General features: G+C 45.4%; 2 protein-coding genes across 3 annotated transcripts in view; one reads left to right on the top strand and one right to left on the bottom strand.

The window, feature by feature from the left end:
• Positions 1-6,708: 6,708 nt before the first annotated feature.
• On the top strand, positions 6,709-7,055 carry LOC119971012 (60S acidic ribosomal protein P1-like). The gene has a single exon (XM_038806128.1). The coding sequence runs from the start codon at positions 6,709-6,711 to the stop codon at positions 7,027-7,029; it is 321 nt and encodes a 106-aa protein (XP_038662056.1). The 3' UTR covers positions 7,030-7,055.
• Positions 7,056-19,804: 12,749 nt separating this feature from the next.
• Positions 19,805-23,093, bottom strand: part of LOC119971802 (alpha-parvin) — a 103,723-nt gene continuing 100,434 nt past the window's right edge. For both annotated transcript variants that reach the window (XM_038807958.1, XM_038807961.1), the window contains exons 11-13: positions 22,226-22,327; positions 20,875-20,947; positions 19,805-20,072 (exon numbers count right to left, since the gene is read on the bottom strand). In XM_038807958.1, coding sequence (XP_038663886.1) covers positions 19,996-20,072; positions 20,875-20,947; positions 22,226-22,327 — 252 coding nt within the window. In that variant the 3' untranslated portion in view covers positions 19,805-19,995. The remainder of the gene's footprint in view (positions 20,073-20,874; positions 20,948-22,225; positions 22,328-23,093) is intronic.

The following is a 23,093-nucleotide window of genomic DNA, read 5'->3' on the forward strand; positions in this document are numbered from 1 at the left end:
TAGGTTATTTGTAGGTTCATGGGTATCGAAGCTTACAGAGCAAAGGTAGATAAATAGAATTGAGGTGCAGATCAATCATTACCTTATTGAATGGTGGAACATGTTCAAGGGCCTAAATATCCTCCTTCCCAAGGCGCTTCACAGCAACGCTACCAAGTAAAGATTTGAAAGAATCAAAATACCACAGATGCAAGAAATCTGAACTAGAAACAGAATATGCTGGAAATACTCAGCAGGTCAGGGGCAGCGTCTGTGGAAAGAGGAACAGAGTTAATGTTTGTTCTAATGAAAATACCTTTGAATTAATTTCATGAGCTGCACCTAAAAAGCTCATCTGGCCTCCAACTGAGCTATTGAGAGAAACCAGCCTTGCCAAAATGGTTCACTTTTCATAATTTGTGACTTGTATGCAGATTCACTTAGTAAGATATTGTGAGTTACAAAACCCTTGACTGTTTCTCTCTCCACAGACGCTGACTGCCCTGCTCAGCATTTCCAGCACTTTCTGTTTATGATTTGGATGTCCTGCATCTGCTTCTGCAGCATTTTGTTTCTTTCATATGTTTTGCCTGTTAATGTTCCTGTGAGGCACCTCAGAAACATTTACTATATTGCAGGTTGTTGTATGCTACATTGTTTTTAGACAGCTGGAGGCGGTGTCATGTAAAGGTACTAGTCTGGGAGCTTTGATAACAGCTCCTTTGCCGTTCTCGCCGACCCGTTACTCCACAATTCCGGTGGTGGTGGCGACACTGGATCTGGGGACAGTGGAGGAGGTACAAGAGGGTGGAGGGAGCGTCAGTCTGGACCCCGATATGCAACAATCACAGGTTTGCCCCGGATAGGATGGATGGTGGGTTCCAGAGCTGGCAGAGGGCAGGCATCAGAAGGATGGGAGATCTGTTCATAGACGGAAGCTTTCCCAGTTTGAAGGCACGAGAGGACAAATTTAATCTGCTGCCAGGAAACGCCTTTAAATATCTGCAAGTACGAGCCTTCCTGAAAAAAACAGGTAGTGGCCTTTCCGACGCTGCCGCTACTGAGGATACAGGACAGGGTGGTCTCCGGCACCTGGGTGGGGGAGGGGAGGGTGTCAGATATCTACCAGGAACTACAGGAGGCGGAGGAATCCCCAGTGGAGGAGCTCAAGGGCAAGTGGGAGGAGGAGCTAGGTGAGGAGTTGGAAGCGGGTCTGTGGGCAGAGGTCCTGGGCAGGGTTAATTCCTCCTCATCATGTGCCAGGCTCAGTCTAATTCAATTTAAGGTGGTCCACCGGGCACACATGATGGCAGCGAGAATGAGCAAGTTTTTTGGGGTAGAAATCAGTTGTATGAGGTGCAAGGGCAGCCCTGCAAACCATGTCCACATGTTTTGGGCATGCCTGGAGCTTGGAGTGTTCTGGCAAGGGTTCGCGAGGGCAATGTCCAAGGTGCTTAACACACGGGTGGTGCCGGGTCCAGAGATAGCGATCTTTGGAGTGTCAGAAGACCCGGGAGTTCAGGGGGCGAAAGAGGCCGACGTCTTGGCCTTTGCCTCCCTAGTAGCCCGGAGACGGATTTTATTAATGTGGAGGAACTCGAAGCCCCCGAGTGTAGAGACTTGGGATACAGACATGGCTGGGTTTCTCAGCCTCGAGAAAATAAAATTTGCCTTAAGAGGGTCTACGCTAGGGTTCTCTCGGAGGTGGCAGCCGTTCGTCGACTTTCTCGGGGAAAATTAAAATGTCAGCAGCAGCAGCAGCAATCCATGGGGGGTGGGGAAAGAGTGCTTCATTGAGATGGTGTGGGAAGACTGGGTCGCGTGGGGTAATGTCTATTTAATTGTTATTGTATATTCTCTTTTTGCACTATGTTATTGTTATTGTTCACTCTAGTTTGTTTTGTTATTATGGTTACTACTGTTTTATTCTGCAAAACCTTAATAAAAATACTTTTTTAAAAAGTCTAATGATGACCATGAAACCATTGTTGATTGTCATGAAAACATATCTGGTTCACTAATGGCCTTCAAGGAAGGAATCTGCCTTCCTTACCTGATCTGCTCGACTCTTAAACATTCTCTGAAATAGGAACCTACTCATGCCAATTAGGGATATACAACAAATGCTGGCCCATCCAGCAATGCCCACATCCCATGCACGAGTAAAATAAAGACTTGCGTTTATATAGCACTTTTGAGGACTGCAGGATATGCCAAAACCCTTTGCAGCCAATTATGTACTTTTGAAATATGGCAGTCAATTTGTACACAATGATCTTCCCCACACAGTCTGATAATCAGTTTTTACTAATGTTAATCAAGGGATGAACATTTACCAAGACAATAGGGAAAACAACTATGTGCATCATCTACAAGATTAATTGCAGCAATTTGCCAAGGATTCTTCAGTGGCACCTGCCACCGAGCTCTGCCATCCAGAAGGACAATGGCAGCAGATGCATGGAGACACCAATACCTACAGGTTCCCCTCCAAGTCACACACCATCCTGACTTATCACCACCCTTTCACTGTCACTGTGGTAAATTCCCTTCCTAACACCAGAGTGAGTGTAGATGGACTGTTATAATTATAATAAAATGGAAAATCTAAATGTAGCAACACTGAATGTTTCTTTTGTGGAGAAATCAAATCAAAATAACTTAAGACACATTGACAAAAGTGAACCCGGGCACATGAATCACTGCCACTGGGTCAGTGGATATCAGTCTGGCCTCTGAGTTCCCTAATTGCCCTGAGTAAGTTGCCAGACTATTTCAGAGAACATTTAAGAGTCAACGAATTTGCTCTGGAGTCACAGGTAAATCAGAGCAGGTAAATGAGGCAGATTCCTTTCCTAAAGGGTATTAGTGAACCACATATGTTTTTATGAAAATCAACAGTTGTTTCATGGTCATTATTAGACTCTAGGGGCGGAATTCTCCGACCCCCCGCAGGGTCAGGGACTCGCCCGGGGCCGGCGTAAATCCCGCCCCCGCCATGGCCGGAATTCTCCGCCACCAGGGAATCGGCAGGAGCCGGAATCACGCCCCGCCAATTGCATGCCCCCTGCGGCGATTCACCGGCCCGCGATTGGCCGAAGTCCCGTCCCGCCGCTGGTGGGCCAATCCCGCCGACGTGGATTAAACCACCTCTGGTGCCGGTGGGATTGGCGGCGCGAGCAGGCCATCAGGGCCCTGGGTGGGGGGGGGGGGGGCGATCGGACCCCGGGGGGGTGCCTCACGGTGGCCTGGCCCGTGATTGGGGCCCACTGATCGGCGGGCAGGCCAGTGCCGTGGGGGCACTCTTTTTCTTCCGCCACTGCCACGGCCTCCACCATGGCGGAGGCGGAAGAGACCCCCCCGACTGCGCATGCGCCGGTGGTGACGTCAGCGGCCGCTGACGCACCGGCGCATGCGCGGACCGGCGAAGGCCTTTCGGCCAGCCCCGACGCTGGGCGGCATAGCGCCAAAGGCCGTTGGCGCCGGTTATGGTGCCATCGGCGGATCGGAAACCACTCCGGCGCGGGCCTAGCCCTTAAAGGTGCGGAGAATTCTGCACCTTTGGGGAGGTCCGACGCCGGAGTGGTTGGCGCCACTCCGCTACGCCGGGACCCACCGCCCATCCGGGTAGGGGAGAATCCCGGCCCAGGTTTTTATCGAATTCAATGCACCTCTCCAAATACCTAAACGCTTAAGTTAGGCTGGTGCTCATGGTGCACCATAAAAAATTTTTTTTTAAATTTAGAGTACCCAATTATTTTTTTTTCTAATTAAGGGGCAATTTAGTGTGGCCAATCCACCTAATCTGCACATCTTTTGGGTTGTAGGGGCGAAACCCACGCAGACATGGGGAGAATGTGCGAACTCCACACGGACAGTGACCCGGGGCCGGGATTTGGACCCGGGTCCTCAGCGCCGTAGTCCCAGTGCTAACCACTGTGCCACCATGCTGCCCTACTGGTGCAGTATTGATGGAGTGCTACACTGCCCTTAGATAAACTTTAAAACTGAAGCCCATTCTGCCCTCTCATGTAGCTGTAAAAGATCCCATGACACTGTTCTGAAGACTTGTTCCAGATATCCTTGACCAATATTTATTCCTCCATCGTAACCACTAAAAGCTGGTCAAATATCAGGGCCGGGATTCTCCCCTACCCGGCGGGGCGGGGAGTCCCGGCGTGTTGGAGTGGCGTGAACCACTCCGGCGTAGGGCCGCCCCAAAGGTGCGGACGTCTCCGCACCTTTAGGGGACAAGCCTTGACATTGAGGGACTAGGCCCGTGCCGGAGTGGTTGTCACTCCGCCGGCTGGCGTGAACGGCCTTTGGCGCCACGCCAGCCGGGGCCGAAAGGACTTCGCCGGCCGGCGTAAGTCCGCACATGCACCAGAGCATCAGCGGCTGCTGACGTCATCCTGGCGCATGCGCAGGTGAGGGGGTCTCTTCCGCCTCTGCCATGTGCAGACCATGGCGAAGGTGGAAGAAAAAGAGTGCCCCCACGGCACAGGCCCGCCCGCCAATCGGTGGTCCCCGATCGGGGCACCCCCCGGGGCCAGATTGCCCCGCACCCCCTCCCCCAGCACCCCGGAACCCACCCGCGCCGCCAATCCCGCCGGTCAGGTAGGCGTTTTGATTCCCGCCGACGGGAGAGGCTTGACAGAGGCGGGACTTCAGCCCATTGCGGGCCGGAGAATCGCCGTGGGGGGCCCGCCGACCGGCGCAATTCCCGCCCCCGAATCTCTGGTGGCGGAGAATTCGGGACATGGCGGGGGCGGGATTGACACCGGCCCCGGGCGATTCTCCGACCCAATGGGGGTTGGAGAATCCCACCCCAGATTCCTGTTTAGGAGAGTTTGCGCCATGACCAAATATACTGCTGCATTTACTCTATTCCAATAGTGACTACACTTTAAAAGCATTTCATTGGCTGTAAAGTGTTCTGGGGTATCCTGTGGTCATGATGGGCACTATATAAAAAACTTCAAGTTAGTTACTCATGAAATGTCACAGACCTGAAACATCGACTCTGTTTCTCTGAGCCTTCCTGTAGATGGGTGGCATCAGCGTTTTCTGCTCGGATCCGTGGTTGGTGCACAGACTGATCAACATCTGCAATCAGTTCGAACTAGCTTCGGGTGCCAAGATAAATAGTGGCAGGAGCGAGGCCATGTTCTTTGGTAACTGGGTTGACCCATCTTTTATCCCCTTCACAGTCAGGTCAAATAGCCTGAAGATGCTGAGGATTTGATTCGGAGGGAGCATGTGTTAGAAAGTGAAAGGAGCAAGTAGGTATAATGAACCAAAATCTGGGCGTGTGGGAGCGTAGCTCTCTCTCCATTGCAGGTAAGAACCTAATCATCAGGCACGAGGACCTTTCGGTGGTGCAGGTCTGGCCCATTCCTTACTCCTGTGCTGTGGCAAACCTCCAAGCCATTTGCCGCTTCATCTCGGGGTCAAAAATAGATTGTGTTCCAAGGGTCACGATGTACAAACCTCTGGATAAGGGGAGAAAAACATATCCAATATCGCCCTCGCCCTGATGGCCACCTTTGTGTGCAGCTGCATCAAGCTGTGTAGATCCTCAGTACGCAAACACCAAGTGTCACTATGTGCTGAGGTTCTACCTGTCCCCAGTGTTGTGAAGGATGGGTCTGGCCACACTGCCGCAGAACGCTCCAAGTACTTGGACCATGCCGTACCATCTGTCCCTCGTGAAAAATGTATGCAGAGAAACACCTTTGACTACAAGTCCATCAGTCAGTGGTCTGCATGTAACATCCTAGAGGCCCTGCTGGAAAAGGAGATGGTGGATCTGTCGGATGGTTCCCTGAGCAGCCTGTCAAGGTTATTTGGCAGAATGCCTCATCACCAAGACTTTCAAACAAGCACCAAGACCGAGCTTGGCTGGTGGTGAGAAAGGCCCTCCCCGTCAGATCCTTCCTACACACCCGAAGTCTCACTCCATCACAAACTGTTCCCAGGGACACATACCAAGTCAAACAACAGTTGTTGCTCGTGGGTAGGCGACTTGGTGAATGACGCTCTTTGGTCTGCCTGAAACTTGTTGGTCTTCCAGTGCAAAGAATTGCCCCCAGCCAAGTGTTGCAGACCGGCACATTCCAAAGCCCAGGTCTATGAGGGATGCACTAAAGCTTGGGGCAGCTGCCGCCGAAGCGAAATGGGATAAGTTCGCTGTCCAAGACCTTTCAACCATAGCGAATCTACGGGAGTGGGAATTGTATAGAATCCCCTCGGGCTGTATGGCTCACATTGAATGTACAAAGTGAATATTACATGTGACAGAAATGTTATGGAAGCACCCGAGTGAAACTTGATCTATACAGACCAGTGATCTTCAAAGTCAGGGGCGCAACCTGCGGGTGGGTCGTGGGCGTGTGTTGGGAGGGTCGCGGAGCCATCCGACGCGGCGCTCCAGATTGCACAAATTCGCGCGCAACATCCGGCTAGTAACTATGCCAGCTGCGAGCGGCCTTTTTACTATAAAAAAATGCAGCCGCACTGCGCGTGTGTGCCCACTCATGGGTGCGCATGCGCAGAGTTTTGTGCATGCGCACCGATGAGCGGGCACGCATGCGCAGTGGGGTCCCATTGTTTTGCTGCTGCTGCTCGCTCTGACTGGTTTGAAAATGCTCGGTTCTTCTGAACAAAGCTAAGGCCGAGTTTACCCCTGGTGACTAGCACCATTGGACCCACCCACAGAGATCCAGTGGCATGGCCTCCACCTCGGAACTCACCTGTATTTACAGAGCGCTCATCCTGCATGACGACGAGGTCACGGTCACCGAAGACAAACTCAATGCCCTGATCAAAACAGCTGGTGTGACCATTGAGCCTTTCTGGCCTTGCCTGTTTGCAAAGGCATTGGCTAATATTGACGTCAATAGTCTGATCTGCAACGTTGGTGTTGGTAGCAGTGCCCCAGCTGCTGCAGCAGTTGTTTCCACCGCTGCCCCTGTTGCTGCTGAAGAGAAAAAGGAAGAGAAGAAACAGGAAGAATCTGACAATGACTTAGGCTTTGGTCTCTTTGATTAAACGTGCTGTGCAACAACTTTGTTAAAATTTACCAAAAAAAAAAAATTGAATATAAAAGCCGGCTGTTGCGGCTGAAGACTGCGAATTTGTGCAATCGGAGACACAGAAGATTGAAAAAAAAGTTATATGTAATCTTCCTTCCTGAGGGAGGCAGAGAGCAGGCACGGCCCCCGAATGTCGCCATCACGTGCTTTGGGCGTGATTGCGATTCCTCTATTTTGTCAGCAGCAAACAAGGTAAGAGAAAATAGTGGGTCGCGAAGGTCGGCCGGCGGGGTCGCAAAGGTCAGCCGCCGTGGGTCACGAAGGTCGACTGGCGTGGGTCCCGAAGGTCGGCCGGCGTGGGTCCTGAAGGTTGGCCAGTTGGTAAAAATGGGTCCCCGGAAATTTTTTTTGTAAAACACTGATGTAGACAGTTTAAATACATTTGCACCATTTGTAATGGCTATTTTGAAATATCTAATGTTTCTTTGATTGCATTGAAGCACCTCGAAGTACAACATGATGTATGTAGAGAACCTGAATATTATTGCACTTTGTGTGATGGCCAATTTGAAATGTATGCAATGCAATGTTCTTTCAAATGTTTTTTTTGAATAAAGTATATTTTTGCAAAACAAAACCGTATTTCCAGCGTTTTATGGTTATTTTTCAGATTTCCAGCAGGATTTTGATCTTGTGTTACTCTCCTGTTAAGGTATAGTTTAGAGAGGGAGTTTGCTTAAAACCTCTAAATCTGGAATTCTTTAATGTCAGGCTGGGAGGAAAATTTCAAATAAAACAGACTGGGGAACTACAATTCCCAGAACGCTGTGCTTTCGACATCTCCAGATATTAACGAGAAAGAACTTGAGATTTCCAAAGTCCTGAATTGCTTGGTCGATATAAACTTCCTCCATCGGGCGGAGTTGTCCGTCTGATACCTTTCATTCCGGTGCAATACTTAAAAATAAACCCAGCCCTTTTTTGTTGGTTGAGGGTGATTTTACACAATGAAGGTATTATCGAGATAGTTTTTTTTGCCCTAGACTGCGGTTAATGATGGGGAGTTGACAATATTCCAACCAGACTTCAATCTTTCCAGATGTTGCGAGAGATTGTCCCCACCCCTCTCCCCAGACTCTCTGTCACAACTCCAGAACCGGTCAGCTGAGGGAGATTTCTTGTGCCTTTATAGTTTCCGAAGGACCGTCAATTGGAACCCATTGATTCCAAACATTGTTCTGCAGTTGTTGGGGTCTCACTCGTTGAACTCCGCGGTGTGGTAAACAGGCATGGGCGCTAGCCCGTGTGGAAAATGAAAGGAAAGGTTTATTTCGTTTTCTTTTGTGTATTTCCAACGGGAGCAACAATTTGCACTCGTGCAGATTTTAAGACTCGGGGGTTAATGAACAAACACTACATCATGGCTCATCGCCATCTAGTGGAATCTTAGAAATTCACAAATAACTCTACCCAGCATTTACGTAACACATTTTGAGGACAGCCTGAAAACAACGCCGTGTTTAATCCTTAATAATTGCACCTTATTGGCTACACATTAAACGAAGCTATATGGAAATTGTGAGGTGGCACATTTGGGTCAGAAGAATAGGGAGGCAGCACATTCCCATAGAATCCTGCAGTGCAGAGGGAGGCCATTCGGCCCAGCCAGTCTGCACCCATCCTCTTTGAAAGACCTAGAGTGGCCCACTCCCCCGCCCCATCCCCACTTAACCTGCAGACCTTTGGACACGAAGAGGCAATTTATCACGGCCAATCCACCTAACCTGCACATCTTTGGACTGTGAGAGGAAACCCACCCAGACACTGGCCAAGGCTGGAATTGAACCCGGGCTCCTGGTGCTGTGAGCAGCAGTGCTAACCACTGCACCACCATGAGGCGGCTCGGCTGGGTAGATGCTGAAGAACTGCAGATGCTTGAAATCTGAAATAAAACCAGAAAATGTCGGGGTACTCAGCAGGTCCGGCAGCATCTATGCAGAGAAACAGATAATGATACTTCAGATGCTGAATGTTGCTACAAGGGAACCCGTAACTTTAAAAAATGTGCACGTCCTGGGCATCTCTAATAAAGTTGGTGTTTATTGCCCATTCCTAATTGATCTTGAGATGGTGGGGATGAGCCATCCTTTTGATTGGCTGCAGTCCATGTTAAGTAGTTACACCTACAATGCTGTTAAGGAGTTCCAGGATTTTGGCCAAGTGATGTTGAGGGAACAGCAATGTAATTCCAAGTCAGGATAGCTTGTGGCTTGGAGGGGAAATTGCAGGTGGTGGTGTTTCTACCACTGCTACTCTTGTGCTGAGGGTAAGTGGCTTAAAGTGCTGTTGAAGAAGTCTTGGCTGCAGTGCTTCTTGTAGGTGGTACACATTAGCACCACTGTGTACCTGTGGTGGAGCGAGTGTATGTTTAAGGTGCTGAATGAGATGATTAAGCACGTTCCTTTGCCCTGGATGGTGTTAAGCATAGAGAGCGTTTTGGATCTGCACTAATACAAGCAAGTGCAGAGTATTCCATCACACTTCTGACTGCTTGGTTAATGATTCATTTTGGGGAGCCTGGAGGTTAGTTAGCTGCTGTAGAATTCCAAGCCTCTGATCTGCTCTTAAAGCCATCTATGTGGATGATCCAGTTAATTTTGTGATATATAGTAGCCTCCAGGATGTTGATAGTGGGGGGATTCAGTGATAGCAATGCCATTCAATGTCAAGGGGCAATGGTTAGACTCGTGTTTCCTCCTCCCCCTCCAAAACACTTCTTAAAAACTCTCTGACCAAGCTTTGAGCTATCCGATCTAATAGCTCCTTTGTGGCTCAGTGTCAAATTTTATTTTGCAATGCTCCTTCTAAGTGCCTAAGAGATGTTTCAGGTGACACATAAATTGTTGTTGTTGGGAGTTGGCACTTGTGCATTTATAAATGCCATTTGCTTCTTATTGGCCCAAGCCTGAATGCTTTTCAGGAGATGCGAATGATATTGAATATTGCGCAATTGTCAGTGAACATCCCCACTCCTGACTTTATGGTGGAGGAAAGGCCATTGATGAAGCAGCTGAAGTTGGTTGGGCCTGAGGAACTCTTGCAGTGATATCCTGGGGCTGAGATGATTGGCCTCCAATTGACTTCAATTGTACGAGGGCCAGTCGATGCCACACTCAATTAAATGCTGCCTTGATGTCAAGGGCAGTCAATCTCACATCACCTCTGGAATTCAGCACTTTTGTCCATATTTGGACCATTTGACTCCTTGTTCCTGTATTAATACTAAATAACATTCCATCCACTTATTAATGAAGATGAAATTGCTCACTCTTAATTAATCTGGTAATTCACATACAAAACTGTAATGCACAGCAGATTGGTTTAACATAAATATCTTTATTTAAAGAAGAAATACTAAATGACACATTTTATAGATATAGTGACTGCAGCAACAACGGCAAGTTTATAAATGTTGGACGTGTGCAAAAACAGAAAAAAAACACTTGATAAATGTTGGTTTGGAAAGGTAGGTAATTTCTCTGCAAAGTATGACTCTTGATAACTGATACTGGCAGGATCCTTACATTTACTGAGAAGCTAGCACTTTCAATAACAAACTATTTCATCTGAAACAGATCCCATTCAGACTTTTAAAACAAACAGAAGCTCTCAAAGTTTGGAGAGAGTCCGAAGGCTGTACTCTGAAACAGAATTGAAAATAAACCAGGAATATTTAATTTCCCTTTGTCACGCTGAATTGACTCTCGGTGATGCCAGGATTCCTGTAGATTCCAGATTTATTTCAGAAACGGGATGCCTAGCTAGACCACCTCCAATTATTTTCCATGGTTCCTTTCCCTGTTCCCATGATGTGGAGATGCCGGCGCTTTTCCCAGCCATTGATTTCACCCATCATTGTAGCATTAGAAAAAATGCACTCAAAGGATCTGGAAATTGCTGGCAAGGCCAGCATTTGTTGCCCACTCCAAATTGCCCTCAAGGTGGTGGTGGTGGTGGTGGGCAGCCATTTCAGAGGGTAGCTAAAAATCAACCAAATTCCTGTATGCCTGGAGTCACTTTAGGCCAGAATGGGTAAGCACAGCAGATCTCCTTCCTTACAGGACATTAAATGCCTGCGAGTTTACAATAATCTGGAAGGTTCATGGCCACAATTACTGAGACAAGCTTTTTAATTCCAGGTTTTAGTTAATTCAATTTAAATTCTGCATTTGTGGTGGAATTTGAACTCTTGTCTCTGGATTATTAATCCAATAATAATGTTACCATGCCCTTCCCTATCAAATCCATTTAACATTTTAACCACCTTGAATAAATGTTGTTTTTTAAAAAGCAAATTTGAATTAAGGAGCAATTTAGCATGGCCTATCCAACTACCCTACACATCTTTGGGCTGTGGGTGTGAGTCACACGCAGACACGGACAGTGGCCCGAGGCCAGGATTGAATCCAGGTCCTCGGTGCTGAGGCAGCGTTCCGCCCACCTTGAATAGATCTGAGCTGTTTGGATACAGCTTTTGCAAAGAGAGAACTATCCATATTTATTGCACTTTTGTTTGTTTTTAATATCTCTAAGCTTCATCATCTGATTTGCAGCTACATTTTTAATGCTGGAAGTTATGAAGCAAGTAGTGAAAGACTCATGAGGCATTATTAGGCAGCTGTGTATTTCTGGGTACTGCAGCATGATAACTAAGATGCTGTTCCAGGGTATGACGTTAGATTAAAGGTGCAAAATAAATATAAGTTACAAAAACATCCCAATGCATTTCATTGCTAGCATTATAAAAAAGTATGGCAGTAAACCACAGAAGGAGATGTCAGGCTACCAAACGCTTGGTCAAAGAGGTAGGTTTTAAGAAGTGGCTCCAAGGAGGAAAGTGAGATGGGTGAGGGGTTGAGAAGGAGGTGTAGGGAGGATGTCCCAGAGTCTGGGGTCTAGGCCATCGAAGGCAAGGCCACCACTGTTGAAGTGACTAAAAATGAGCAATGCGGGGCAACACGGTGATGCAGTGGTTAGCACAGCTGCCTCATGGCACAGAGGTCCCAGGTTCGATCCCAGCTCTGGATCACTGTCCGTGTGGAGTTTGCACATTCTCCCCGTGTTTGTGTGGGTTTTTACCCCACAACCTAAAGATGTGCAGGGTAGGTGGATTGGACACGCTAAATTGCGCATTAATTGAAAAAATGAATTTATATAAATTTTTCCTTTTTTAAAGAAAATGAGCATTGCACAAGAGGCCAGAATTGGAGAAGCACCGTTATCTCAGGGAGTTAGAGAACTCTCGGGATTCGCAGAGATAGGTCGGGGCAAGAACATAGAAGGGTTTGAAAACTAGGATTGGGATTTTAAAATCAAGATGTTGCTTGACCGGCAGACAATGTAGGTCAGTGATCACAGGGTTAAAGAGAAATGGCGCTTTGCTGTGAGCTAAGGCAGGGCCAGGAGAGCTTTGGATGACATGTTTACTGAGAATAGAATGTAGTAGACCATGGGAATAGTCAAGTCTCTGGGAAACATTAGGGGCAGCACTGTGGTGCAGTGGTTAGCATGGGTTTGATCCCGGCCCTGGGTTACTGTCCGTGCAGAGTTTGCACATTCTTCCAGTGTCTGCGTGTGTCTCACCCCCACAACCCAAGGATAGGTGAAGGGTAGGTGAATTGGCCAAGCTAAATGCAATAAAAATAATTGGGTACTCTAAATTATAAGGAAAAATAAAGTCTCTGGGAAACAAAGGCATGAATGAAGGTTCCAGAAGCGGATGAGCCGAGAAAAAGAATGGAATAATCTAATGATCAGTCAACCATGTAGCATAGGAGTAGGTCATGGGCCATTGCACCGACACCTGCTTTTTGAAGGAACTGTACAATTAATTCCATGCCGCTTGCTCTTTCCTAATTGCCCTGAAAATGTTATCCTTTTTTCAAGTATTGAAAATTCTTATTGAATCTGCTTCCATTACCCATTGGCCAATGCATTCCAGATCAGAGGGGGCCAGTTAATTCAGTTGTTTAGATGGTTCAGAGTAACAGCGGCAGCGCGGGTTCTGTTTCTGTCCCAGCTGAGGTAGACTTGGGGCAAACCTTTCCATCCTGTCCTTAAGAGTGTATGGCAATCCACCTCTGGCAAAAACTGCCAAGAAAATGGCTCAGGATGAAGCATCAGTCAACAATGACCAAGGACCTGCCTCCAGGCAGAGCACACGTCATTCTAGATCATAATAATCTTTTATTTTAAAAATTATTCCTCGGCATTTCTCACCCGGGTTCTCTTGCTGATTACATTACATCTAGACCTCTGCCACTTGAAGTAGTTCCTCCCTATCTACTCCATCTTTCATAATTCCAAAACGTCCCCTTACCCTTCTGTGATCTAAGGAGAACAATCCCAGTGGATTAGAAACATACTGTATTTTAGGAAACTGGCACCAACACAAGGGGCTAAATGGCCTCCTGTTCTGCATCATTTACTCATCCTCAGTGATGTTAGAACCACAAGCTGCTATGGTTGGGATGTACATTAGCATTTCTGAGCAATCACAAGCCATGAGCAGGTCATTATGGCTTTGAGAAGGGGTCTGATGAAGTAAGAAAACAAAGGAGGAAGTGGGTGAGTGGTAATGATTTCAAGAGATGGAAACATTCTGTAATTTAGGACGCAGGACACTGGTTATAGCCCTCCTTCAGAACAGGGTCTCTAAACTCTTCTGGCATTCAGTTCGATCTCGGCTGATCAATTTACTTGCCTTTGCTCCATATATCAATACCATTCCTCTTCGAGGTACCAAACCCTGCTTGGTGGCTATAATTTCCATGATGGTCTATTCGTTCATGGGATGTTGGCATTGCTGGGTCAGCATTTATTTATTGCCCATCCATGAGGGCATTTAAAAGTCAACCACATTGTTGGGGGTTTGGAGGCACATGTAGGCCAGACCAGGTAAGGATGGCAGATTTACTTCCCTAAAGGACATTAGTGAATCAGATGTGTTTTACGACAATTGACACGCTCGTTCTTACCGCCTGCCATCTAACATATCAGAAGGATTTACAAGCTGGTAATCACCCTGTTTGGCTACATATGAATGCACCTTCTGTGGTCATCAAGACTTGAAGTGGAATTTGAATCTGGTGCTTCTAGCCCAGAGATAAGGGCCTTACCATTGTGTCACAAGACCTCACACTCTTACCCCAATAAAAATATATTAATCTCAACCTTGAAAAGTTTCAATTGACCATCAGAACACAGTCTTTCAGGAAGAAGTACTTCCTGACATCATGCCTGAACAGCCTGGCTCTAACTTTAATATCTTGCCCCTTGTTCGGGATCCCCCTCATTAAAGGAACTGTCTCCTTCAATATTATTGTGTTCCTTATTCATTTTGGAGATCTACATTACATCACCCCATAATTTTCAAGGGAATAAAGTCTCGTCTCTGCAACCTGTCCTTGTAATTTAACCCTTTTAGCCCCATTATCACTTTTAGCCCTATTATCATTCTGGTGAATCTGCACTGCACCCACTTCAAGGCCAATATAATCCTTTGAGTTCCAGTGCCCAGAACTGAACACACTTACGCCAGATGGGATAAGCCTCCTGAACTCTAGGGAATACAAAATGAGCTTATGCACCTGCAATATTTTGTGTTTTTTTACAAAAGTTTTTACAGCATTACAATTTAACATCTTGACTGAGACCCTGTAAGCAGCTGATAAAATACAAGCACTCTACAATGGACTTTTCATTCACTCCTTAGTTTTGAAATAATCCTTGTGTTTCTTCACCAGAACAGTCAGCCCTCTGAGCGGCTCCAGTCTGTGACAAAGACCCAGCTATGCTAGTTTTTAAACTTGTGCCAGGGGTAGTGCAGCTGGTGTTACAGCAGTGACTGCCACAGGCTGTACTGGCATTGGCCATATGGCGAATCTTCATTAAAGAGGGGAAACAGAACACACTCTGTAACAAATGGAGTGACTTCCTTCACCAGGTCAGACGGCTGCAACAATAACTTGCATTGATACAGCACCTTTAACATAGTAAAACATCCTCAAAGCATTTAACGGGAGCAATCGCCAAAGAAAGATTTACACCGAGCCACATAAGGAGATTTTTGGAAGGGTGATCGAAAGCTCGGTTAAAGAGGTAGGTTTTAAGGAGTGTCTTCGAGGAGAAGGAAGAGGTAGAGGGACAAGAGGGATTTAAGGAGGTTAATTCCAGAACGTGGGGACCAAGCTAGAAACCACATACCAGACAGAATCAAAGAGAGAATGTAACAGGGACACAATCCATCTGCCCTTGACGGCCAGTGCAAAAAAAAAAGCAACAAAGGAGATTCATTAGCGAATGCAGGAGATTTGGAAACAGTTACAACTGCAAACAGCTTTGCCTTCAGTTCCTTCCCCACATCCTGGCACAATCACTGCAAACAGTAGGAAAAGGCCGAACACTTATGTAGAGCTGTGCATTAAATTTAGTAGCGGCTGTCCGAAGAGGAGGGTGTGTTGGACTTTTTACTCCAGTGTTTTAAGTCAGCTCTCATTTAAGGATCCTGAAGATTTGAGGCAATAAATTTACAATTTACATTCTATTAGGAATCCCGGTTTGTTTTTTTGCATTGTCACACACAAAAACAAAGTTCTTCTGCCTGTCTAGAAATATACAGTAAGTGCTTCAAATATTAATATTGCAACATGAAAGACTGCTTAATCTGCTGCTCCTATTCAATTCTCTGATGAAAGAAGCAGTTGATACACAGGCACATAGACAAAACTGACTATAAAGCAACAGCATATTTGGAGTAAGATTTAATGCATAAAAACTCCTTTGATCTAAACTTAATTTAATTCAGTTTGAGTCCATTGTAAAAAAAAGTTATGTTAAAACAAGATTATTATAATATATTAAAATTCCAAAGTCGATATCTAACTGCAAGAAATAGCCTAGCAACCCAGCACACTGCTGCTCAGGTGATGTATTATCATGCACCTGCTTACATATTGAAGCTTGTAATATAGGCTCACTGATGTACTGTCCAGAGTTTTTGCACTGTGCAGGGAACAATACCGTCTGGCTACTTGCAGAGATATACATTTTCCAAAATTCTTGAATATTGACAGGAGGGGGATTTGAGGCTGTAATCCTGAGCTCGTACTTGAAGGCAACAACTTTAACCCTCTCTTCTCCCAAGTGCAAATGCAGGCCGGATGGCAGTGAATGGGGACTGCGTCAGAGAGTCACATTTTACCACCTGTCCCATCTCAGTTATTTTGTTTTAATGCAGTACCGATGGCCGATGTAACATACTTAACATTTAAAAAAATACAGGAGCTTGTCATTATATCAAGGGTAATGTAGATCTCAGTACACAGAGAGAAAGAGAGAGAGAAAGCCAAAGAAATTGACAGTCAGAAAAAGAGACAGGGAGGTAAAGACAGACGGGGACAGACAAAGAGAGAGATAATCCTGCACCTCCTCTACTTCCATTCCATCTCCACTCCCTTTTTTCCTGCAGGTCTCCACAGCACGAACATAATCACCGGATCAAATTCCTCATTTAAACTTTCCATGTTTCACTCTCGTGCTTTACAATGTCATCTCAAACTCTCAATTATGTTACAACTCCCTCCAAGCCATTCATTATTCTATATTATTGTCAATGGCCCTGCTTCTCATAAGCGCTGAATAATGTCTTGTATTAAGCCCTGATACACCATAATTATCAAATCTAAGGCTTGTGCGTGTTATTAAAAATGGGTTTGAAAAATGTCTTTGAAATATAGGTAACTGAATCTAACAGAGATACGGTGTCAAGCTTCAGTGAGAAGGAATAAAATAGGACGGATGAGCCTTTAGAAGGTTCCCACGTCTATCTCGTCTTTCTGGACATGTACAATTGACTTGCTGGCTGGAATTATTAAAGTGATGTCTTAACTGGGTTTCCTGTACAGCATGGAGCAGCTGCCATTTATTATACTGTGAGGTCGTAATATCTGGGGCAGAATTAAAATCAGCTACTTGCGCCCTGGATCGCTCCTCTTCATAAATCTACGACAAAAAGGAGCAGCACTCTGTCCTGCAAATAAAAAAACAGATTGAGCCCTCTTAAAATACCCAGCGTTTTCTCAACAGAAGTAATGGCCTTCAATTCCATTTCTCTCGCCACACTCCCCCCCCCCCCCCCCCACCTCCCCCATTAACCCTGTCCTATCTGAGCTGTGAGATTGTACAGCTGGCCCACACGTATGTTACTTTGCAGATTCCATTTTCTCTAACTTTTATGGCCAATTACATGGCAATTTCAATTTCACGTCATTGTAAAGCCCAAGTTTTCTACTAAATGTCAAACATCAAGATACTTGGGTGAGCTTGTAGCCTGGCTTGATGCTGGACTTGGGGCCCCAACTGCCTTGACACAGTCAGTAAACTCAGTGAAGGCAAGGTGTGTACATTAAGCAACTTTCTCTGTGCATGCTTGGGCTGCGCTTAGTTTCTTTTTGGCAGAAGGGGGACACAACAGTAATCGAGTAGGATTGAATCTTCCCAGCACAGAAAGAGTCCATTCAACCTATCCTGCCTGTGCCAGCTCTTTGAAAGGAACTATCCAATTAACACCACACCACCTGCTCTTTTTCCATGGCCCTGCAAATGTTTCTTTTCAAGGAATGTGCAATTCAGTAGCACATTACATGACTGAGGTGAATAGTGTAGATACGTTTTAAGAGTAAATGAGGTAAATGTATGAAGGAGAAAGGAACAGAAGGATATGCTGACCGGGTTAGACAATTTAGCTTGGGAGGATGCTTGTATGGAAATAGCACCAGCATAGACCAGCTGGCCAAATGGTCTGTTTTAATCCTACCCAAGTATAAATCCAGTTCCCTTTGTAAAGTTACTATTGAATTTGTTTCCATTGCCATTTAAGGCAGTGCATTCCACATCACACCGCTCCCCCCCCCCCCCCCCCCCCCCCCCCCCCCCCCCGGCCTATGGCTCCAGTTCAAGTAAATTACATTAAATCGATGTAGTATGTGGAGTTGGACAAATGTGAACCACCCAACATTCAGATTATTACATGCTTGATAATTACAAAAATAATTCAAATTCCCCAAGATTTATTAAAAGCAGACCTCGTCAGTAATTTAGAAGACAAGAACGAGGAGCAAGGGTCGGTTCATTCGCTCGATGCACCAGCCCCACCATCATTAGTATCAGGGCTGTTCTTCAAATGCAACACTTGCTCCATATGCCCCAATTCCCCCTTGCACCCATATATCTAAATCTTGAATATACACAAGTGAGCATCCACAGCTCGCTGGAGAATATCAGAGATTCAGATCCTCTGAGTGAAGACATTTCTTGTCTCTGTCCTGAACGGGAACCCCTTATTCTGAATTTGCGACCCGATGTTCTAGATTCCCCAGCCAAGGAAAACAGCCTCGCAGCATCTACCCCTGTCAAGCCACTAATAAGTTACTATGTTCCAATGAGGTTGCCTCTCAATTTTCTAAGTGCCAGGAAAGACTACTCAATCATCGGACAATCTTTCATCCCGGGAATCATATCATGGAATTCTAGAATCTACAGCACGGAGACAGGCCCTTCAGTCTTGTAAATTTTGTTGCACTCCCTATCAGGCAAATATGTGCTTCTTTTGGTAAGGAGACCAAAACTGTACACAATGCTCCAGGTATGGTCACACCAAGGACCCATATAATTGCAGTATAACTTATTTCCTATTATAATCCAGCTTTCGGTGTTTGGCGACATACTTGCATGTTACTTCTGCAGTTTTATAGGAATAAAAATTACATTTTTGTTCTACAGTCTCATAAATGTCGTTCATATCCCCAAGAATTCCAGGACGGTGTCAAGAGCTGACTGGGTTGCCTAGAGTGCGTCAATATTTGTTGGGGTCCCCAAGAATGTGCGCCAATATTTGGAAGTACTTTCTGGGGGTGTGTCAATATTTTGAAAGGAGTCCCCGAAAGGACGATTTGGGCATTTATTGTCCATCTCAAGTTCTCAAACTGATGGGGTTGATAGGCCACTTTAGAGCGTCAAGTGTAATTGGGAGTCATGTGTAGGCCACACTGGGCGAGGACGGCAGGTTCCCTTTCCCGAGGGACATGAATGAACCAGTTATATTTAATATAAATCTGAGCAATTGTATGGTCACTTTTCTTTCTGGTGACCGGACACCAAATCACCAGATTTATCAAGTTCAGTTTTTCAATTTATATCAGTGGGATTTGAATTCATAACAAGACCCAGTCCCATAAAGATTACACTGCCATAACCTTGTATGCAACGTGATTACAGATTAAATAAAGTTTAAGTATCAGTTAATGTTAAAACTATCCACGTGTTCATTGTAAATTCTCACACATTTAGTAACATGACAGAAGGAAACAATTTGGTTAGTTCTTGAAGATTAAGAATAAGCGGATTCTGGTGTGGGTACCTCCCCCCCTCCCCTTCCCCCCCAAAGCCTATTTATACATTAGGCCTCAATACTTACTTTAAACATAAAAAAAGCAACATTGACTTCACTGAATAATGGCAATTTTGGAATCTTGGTTATGAAACTGGCTCTGGGAAACTCTTCAATTCCGCAGCAGCTTTTTGATATTACTGACACAGGCATCTTTGGCAATCTCCAATGCTGGATTCCACATTAATTGAATTCCACTTCACATCGGAATGCAACAGCTTAACCTTCAAAGTACTGGCGTCCGTGGAGTTAAATTTGATTCTGGTCTTTGTAATTCAAGTGCTTTTTATATACTTTCTTATAAAGGACTAAGAAGAATTTTCTAACCACCAAAAATCTTGGAAATATCGCTGTATGAATGTTACAGCATGACAGTGATTGGCAGTTCAGCCCATTGCCTGGCCTGGAAATGTAATTGGTGTTGTTTTGGCTGGATTTTAGTCAGGCTCTTGGAGAGCGCCATCTGCCTTCAGGTTAGTCTACGTTCCTGTATTTGGTAAACAGATTGTAGAGTACGCGGAGTGTAGACTTCAGGTCGCAGTTCACGATATCTGCAAGAGACAATGCATTGCTTTGACAAGACTTTATGGTTATTTTTAAGAGTCTGTGCTGTATGGTTCTGAGGAGGCTGTGTGGACTCTTTGAGAGAGCTACCCAATTAGTCCCACTCCTCTCTACTCTTTGTTCCTCCCACAACCATGCAAATTTTTCCCCTTCAAGTATTTACATAATAACCTTTTGAAGTTTACTACTAAATCTCTTTCCACCGCCATTACAGGTAGTGCCTTTCATATCATAACATTTCTCTGCCATAATTCAGCCTAGATTTATGCCCACTGAGCTCAAGGCTCTATTCACCAAATACTGGTCTCTGTACTGGTTTTAACATTCACCTTCAGGATGTGGCCAAGACATTTATTACCCATCCCCCAAGTGCCTTGAGTAGATACTGGTGGACATTCAACTTGATACACTGGTAGCATTTTATTACAGCGGTCCGGTGTCTTGCTGAGACACTTCCATGGGGCAGTCAAGACTCAAAACAGGTTGGTGCAGAACTGCAGTCACATACAGACAAGGCCATGCAAGGATGGCAGGCTTCCAATAGCACTCTTTTCCCTTGGTTTCTGTGGCTAGGACTCATCTTTCATTCCCTCACCCTACAGTATATATTTCTCCCACTTTCTATGCCTTTTAGCTTTGACGAAGGATCATCTGGACTCGAAATGTTAGCTCTTTTCTCTCCTTACAGATGCTGCCAGACCTGCTGAGATTTTCCAGCGTTTTCTCTTTTGGTTTCAGATTCCACATCGACAGTAATCTGATTTTAGTAGTAAATTATGTACTACATACCTTCAGATCGAGGTTTTGGTTTCTCTAAACCTCCATCCTGCATCAGTTCGAATGCAAAGGACACATTATGGACCTGTTAAAGAGAGTTAGGAAAACACAACTTGAAGAAATAGGCAAACTTTGGTACACATTAGGCTTTACAATCAATATCGTCAGTGAAACCAACTGTACTCCTTCAGTCTATTTTAGGGCACGATTGAAGGAAATGAGGGATGTTGTGTATTTTGATATATGCTGGATTGAATTGGATTTGTTTATTATCACGTGTACCGAGGTACAGTGAAAAGTATTTTTCTGCGAGCAGTTCAACAGATCATTAAGACATGGGAAGAAAAGGGAATAAAAGAAAAGAAAGTGTGTGTTCTGATTTAAATAGGTATAAATGTGAAATAGTTTCACTTTACAAATATGTGTTACATGTGCCCCAAATGATGCTGAATTGTACAATTGGCATGTATTAATGAAGCGTTAGCGCTCTCCAGCATCGACATCGATCACTGGTGTTTAGCTTGAGTAAACTACAGGATCCAGATACAAAGAACCCACCTTGACTGGCTGTCTTGTTCATTGATTGATTCTTCATCTGTGATACTGTAGAGTGTGATGGAGAATGCAACAGAGTATATACTTTATGCCCTTCTCCAATGGAGTCAGAGCATGCCTAGGTAGACGCAGAGTTGGACATTTGTGACCAGGACAAACATAGATCAAGCTCTGCCCCTTCAAGGCAGAGGTTAATTGTGTTTGGGCATTCAGAAAATCAAGGGATTTTGAGATGGAGCAGGGAAGTGTAGTTGAGGGAGAATATTAGTTGTAATCTTATTAAATAGTGGGGCAGGCTGGAGAGGTTGTATGGACTATTCCTGTTCCTATTTCTTATGTTCTTAGAACTCATTTGCAATGCCTGGATGGGTGAAAAAGGCAACAAGCATTTGGGTTTGGTTGGACTGGAGAATTTTCAAAGCCAGAGAACAAACAGGAAGTGGCTCAAGCCCTTAATTCAGCTCCACATCCATCACAGGAAACAAAAAGCCCTTCACTTCGAGCTTTGGTCAGTTTCTTTTCAGTTATTTTTAAAAATAAATTTAGAGTACCCAATTAATTTTTTCCAATTAAGGGACAATTTAGCATGGCCAATCCATCTAGCCTGCACATCTTTGGGTTGTAGGGGCGAAACCCACGCAAACACGGGGAGAATGTGCAAAATCCACACGGACAGTGACCCAGAGCCGGTATCGAACCTGGGACCTCGGTGCCGTGAGGCAGCAGGACTAGTCCACTGCGCCACAGTGCTGCCCCTTTTCAGTTATTTTTGATGGTGAAAAGCATGTGCAATCAATCAAATATTTACCTTGTGTTCAAAGCTGTCTGGCGTGAGAAAGAAGTTGTGCAAAGGTATAAAATAGTTCCCGACGAGCCCCATCAGTAACACGAGATAGACACCATCAGCAAACTGTAAAGGAGAATTTGGTCGAAGTGTTAACAGGCGCACAGGTCAGGGAAAGATTGAATGTTGAAAACACATCCCAATATGGAGCCAACATCGCAGCACAGACCGCATATCAAATCCTTAGATGTATCTGCCTTTATCTGGATGGGCAAGCATCCCAGAAACCACAGTGTTCAACTCCCGAGGGATAGACAGACAGGGGCTTGGCCCTCCCAAACTTAATTGCTTTATTCCTGGGCCGCTAATATCCAAAAAATCTTATTATGGATTAGTGATCCAGATTCCATCTGGGGCCAAACGGAGGCTCACTCTTGGACTACATTCACCCATTTTTTCCTTAGTTACTGCACCATTATCCTTTTCTCCCACTAGATTTTTCTTTAACTCGGTGGTGGGCTCCTCTCCCCAAGCCTCACTTGTGAGTATAGGGTCCAGTTCACTCTCGCATTTTGCCCTCACCATATTTGGTGGGGAGGGATCAGACGAGAGAATGTGGGCGTATAGTCTAGGATAGACCCCCTGCCCAGCTGAGCTGAGGATAGAATCCTCTCCAGCAAGGAGGAAGGTGGAGCCAGAGGAAAGGAAGGGAAAGCCGTACAAGAGAAATCGCAAACATGAAAGTAGTAAAAAAGACTAGAGTTGGGGAGCTGAAATTCATCCGCTAATTCTCTAAAACTGGTAACCCTCCCCTCCAGGAATATGTTACCAAAGTGCTCGAGTCTCTTCAATTTCCATGCATTAAATGTTGAGCCCAGCTCAGAAGGTAAAG

The sequence above is a fragment of the Scyliorhinus canicula genome, chromosome 9 (assembly GCF_902713615.1).
Source record: "Scyliorhinus canicula chromosome 9, sScyCan1.1, whole genome shotgun sequence".
NCBI lineage: Eukaryota > Metazoa > Chordata > Chondrichthyes > Carcharhiniformes > Scyliorhinidae > Scyliorhinus > Scyliorhinus canicula.

Coding starts and splice junctions, on each gene's coding strand:
- LOC119971012 (XM_038806128.1), top strand. CDS start 6,709: ATGGCCTCCACCTCGGAACTCACCTGTATTTACAGAGCGCTCATCCTG.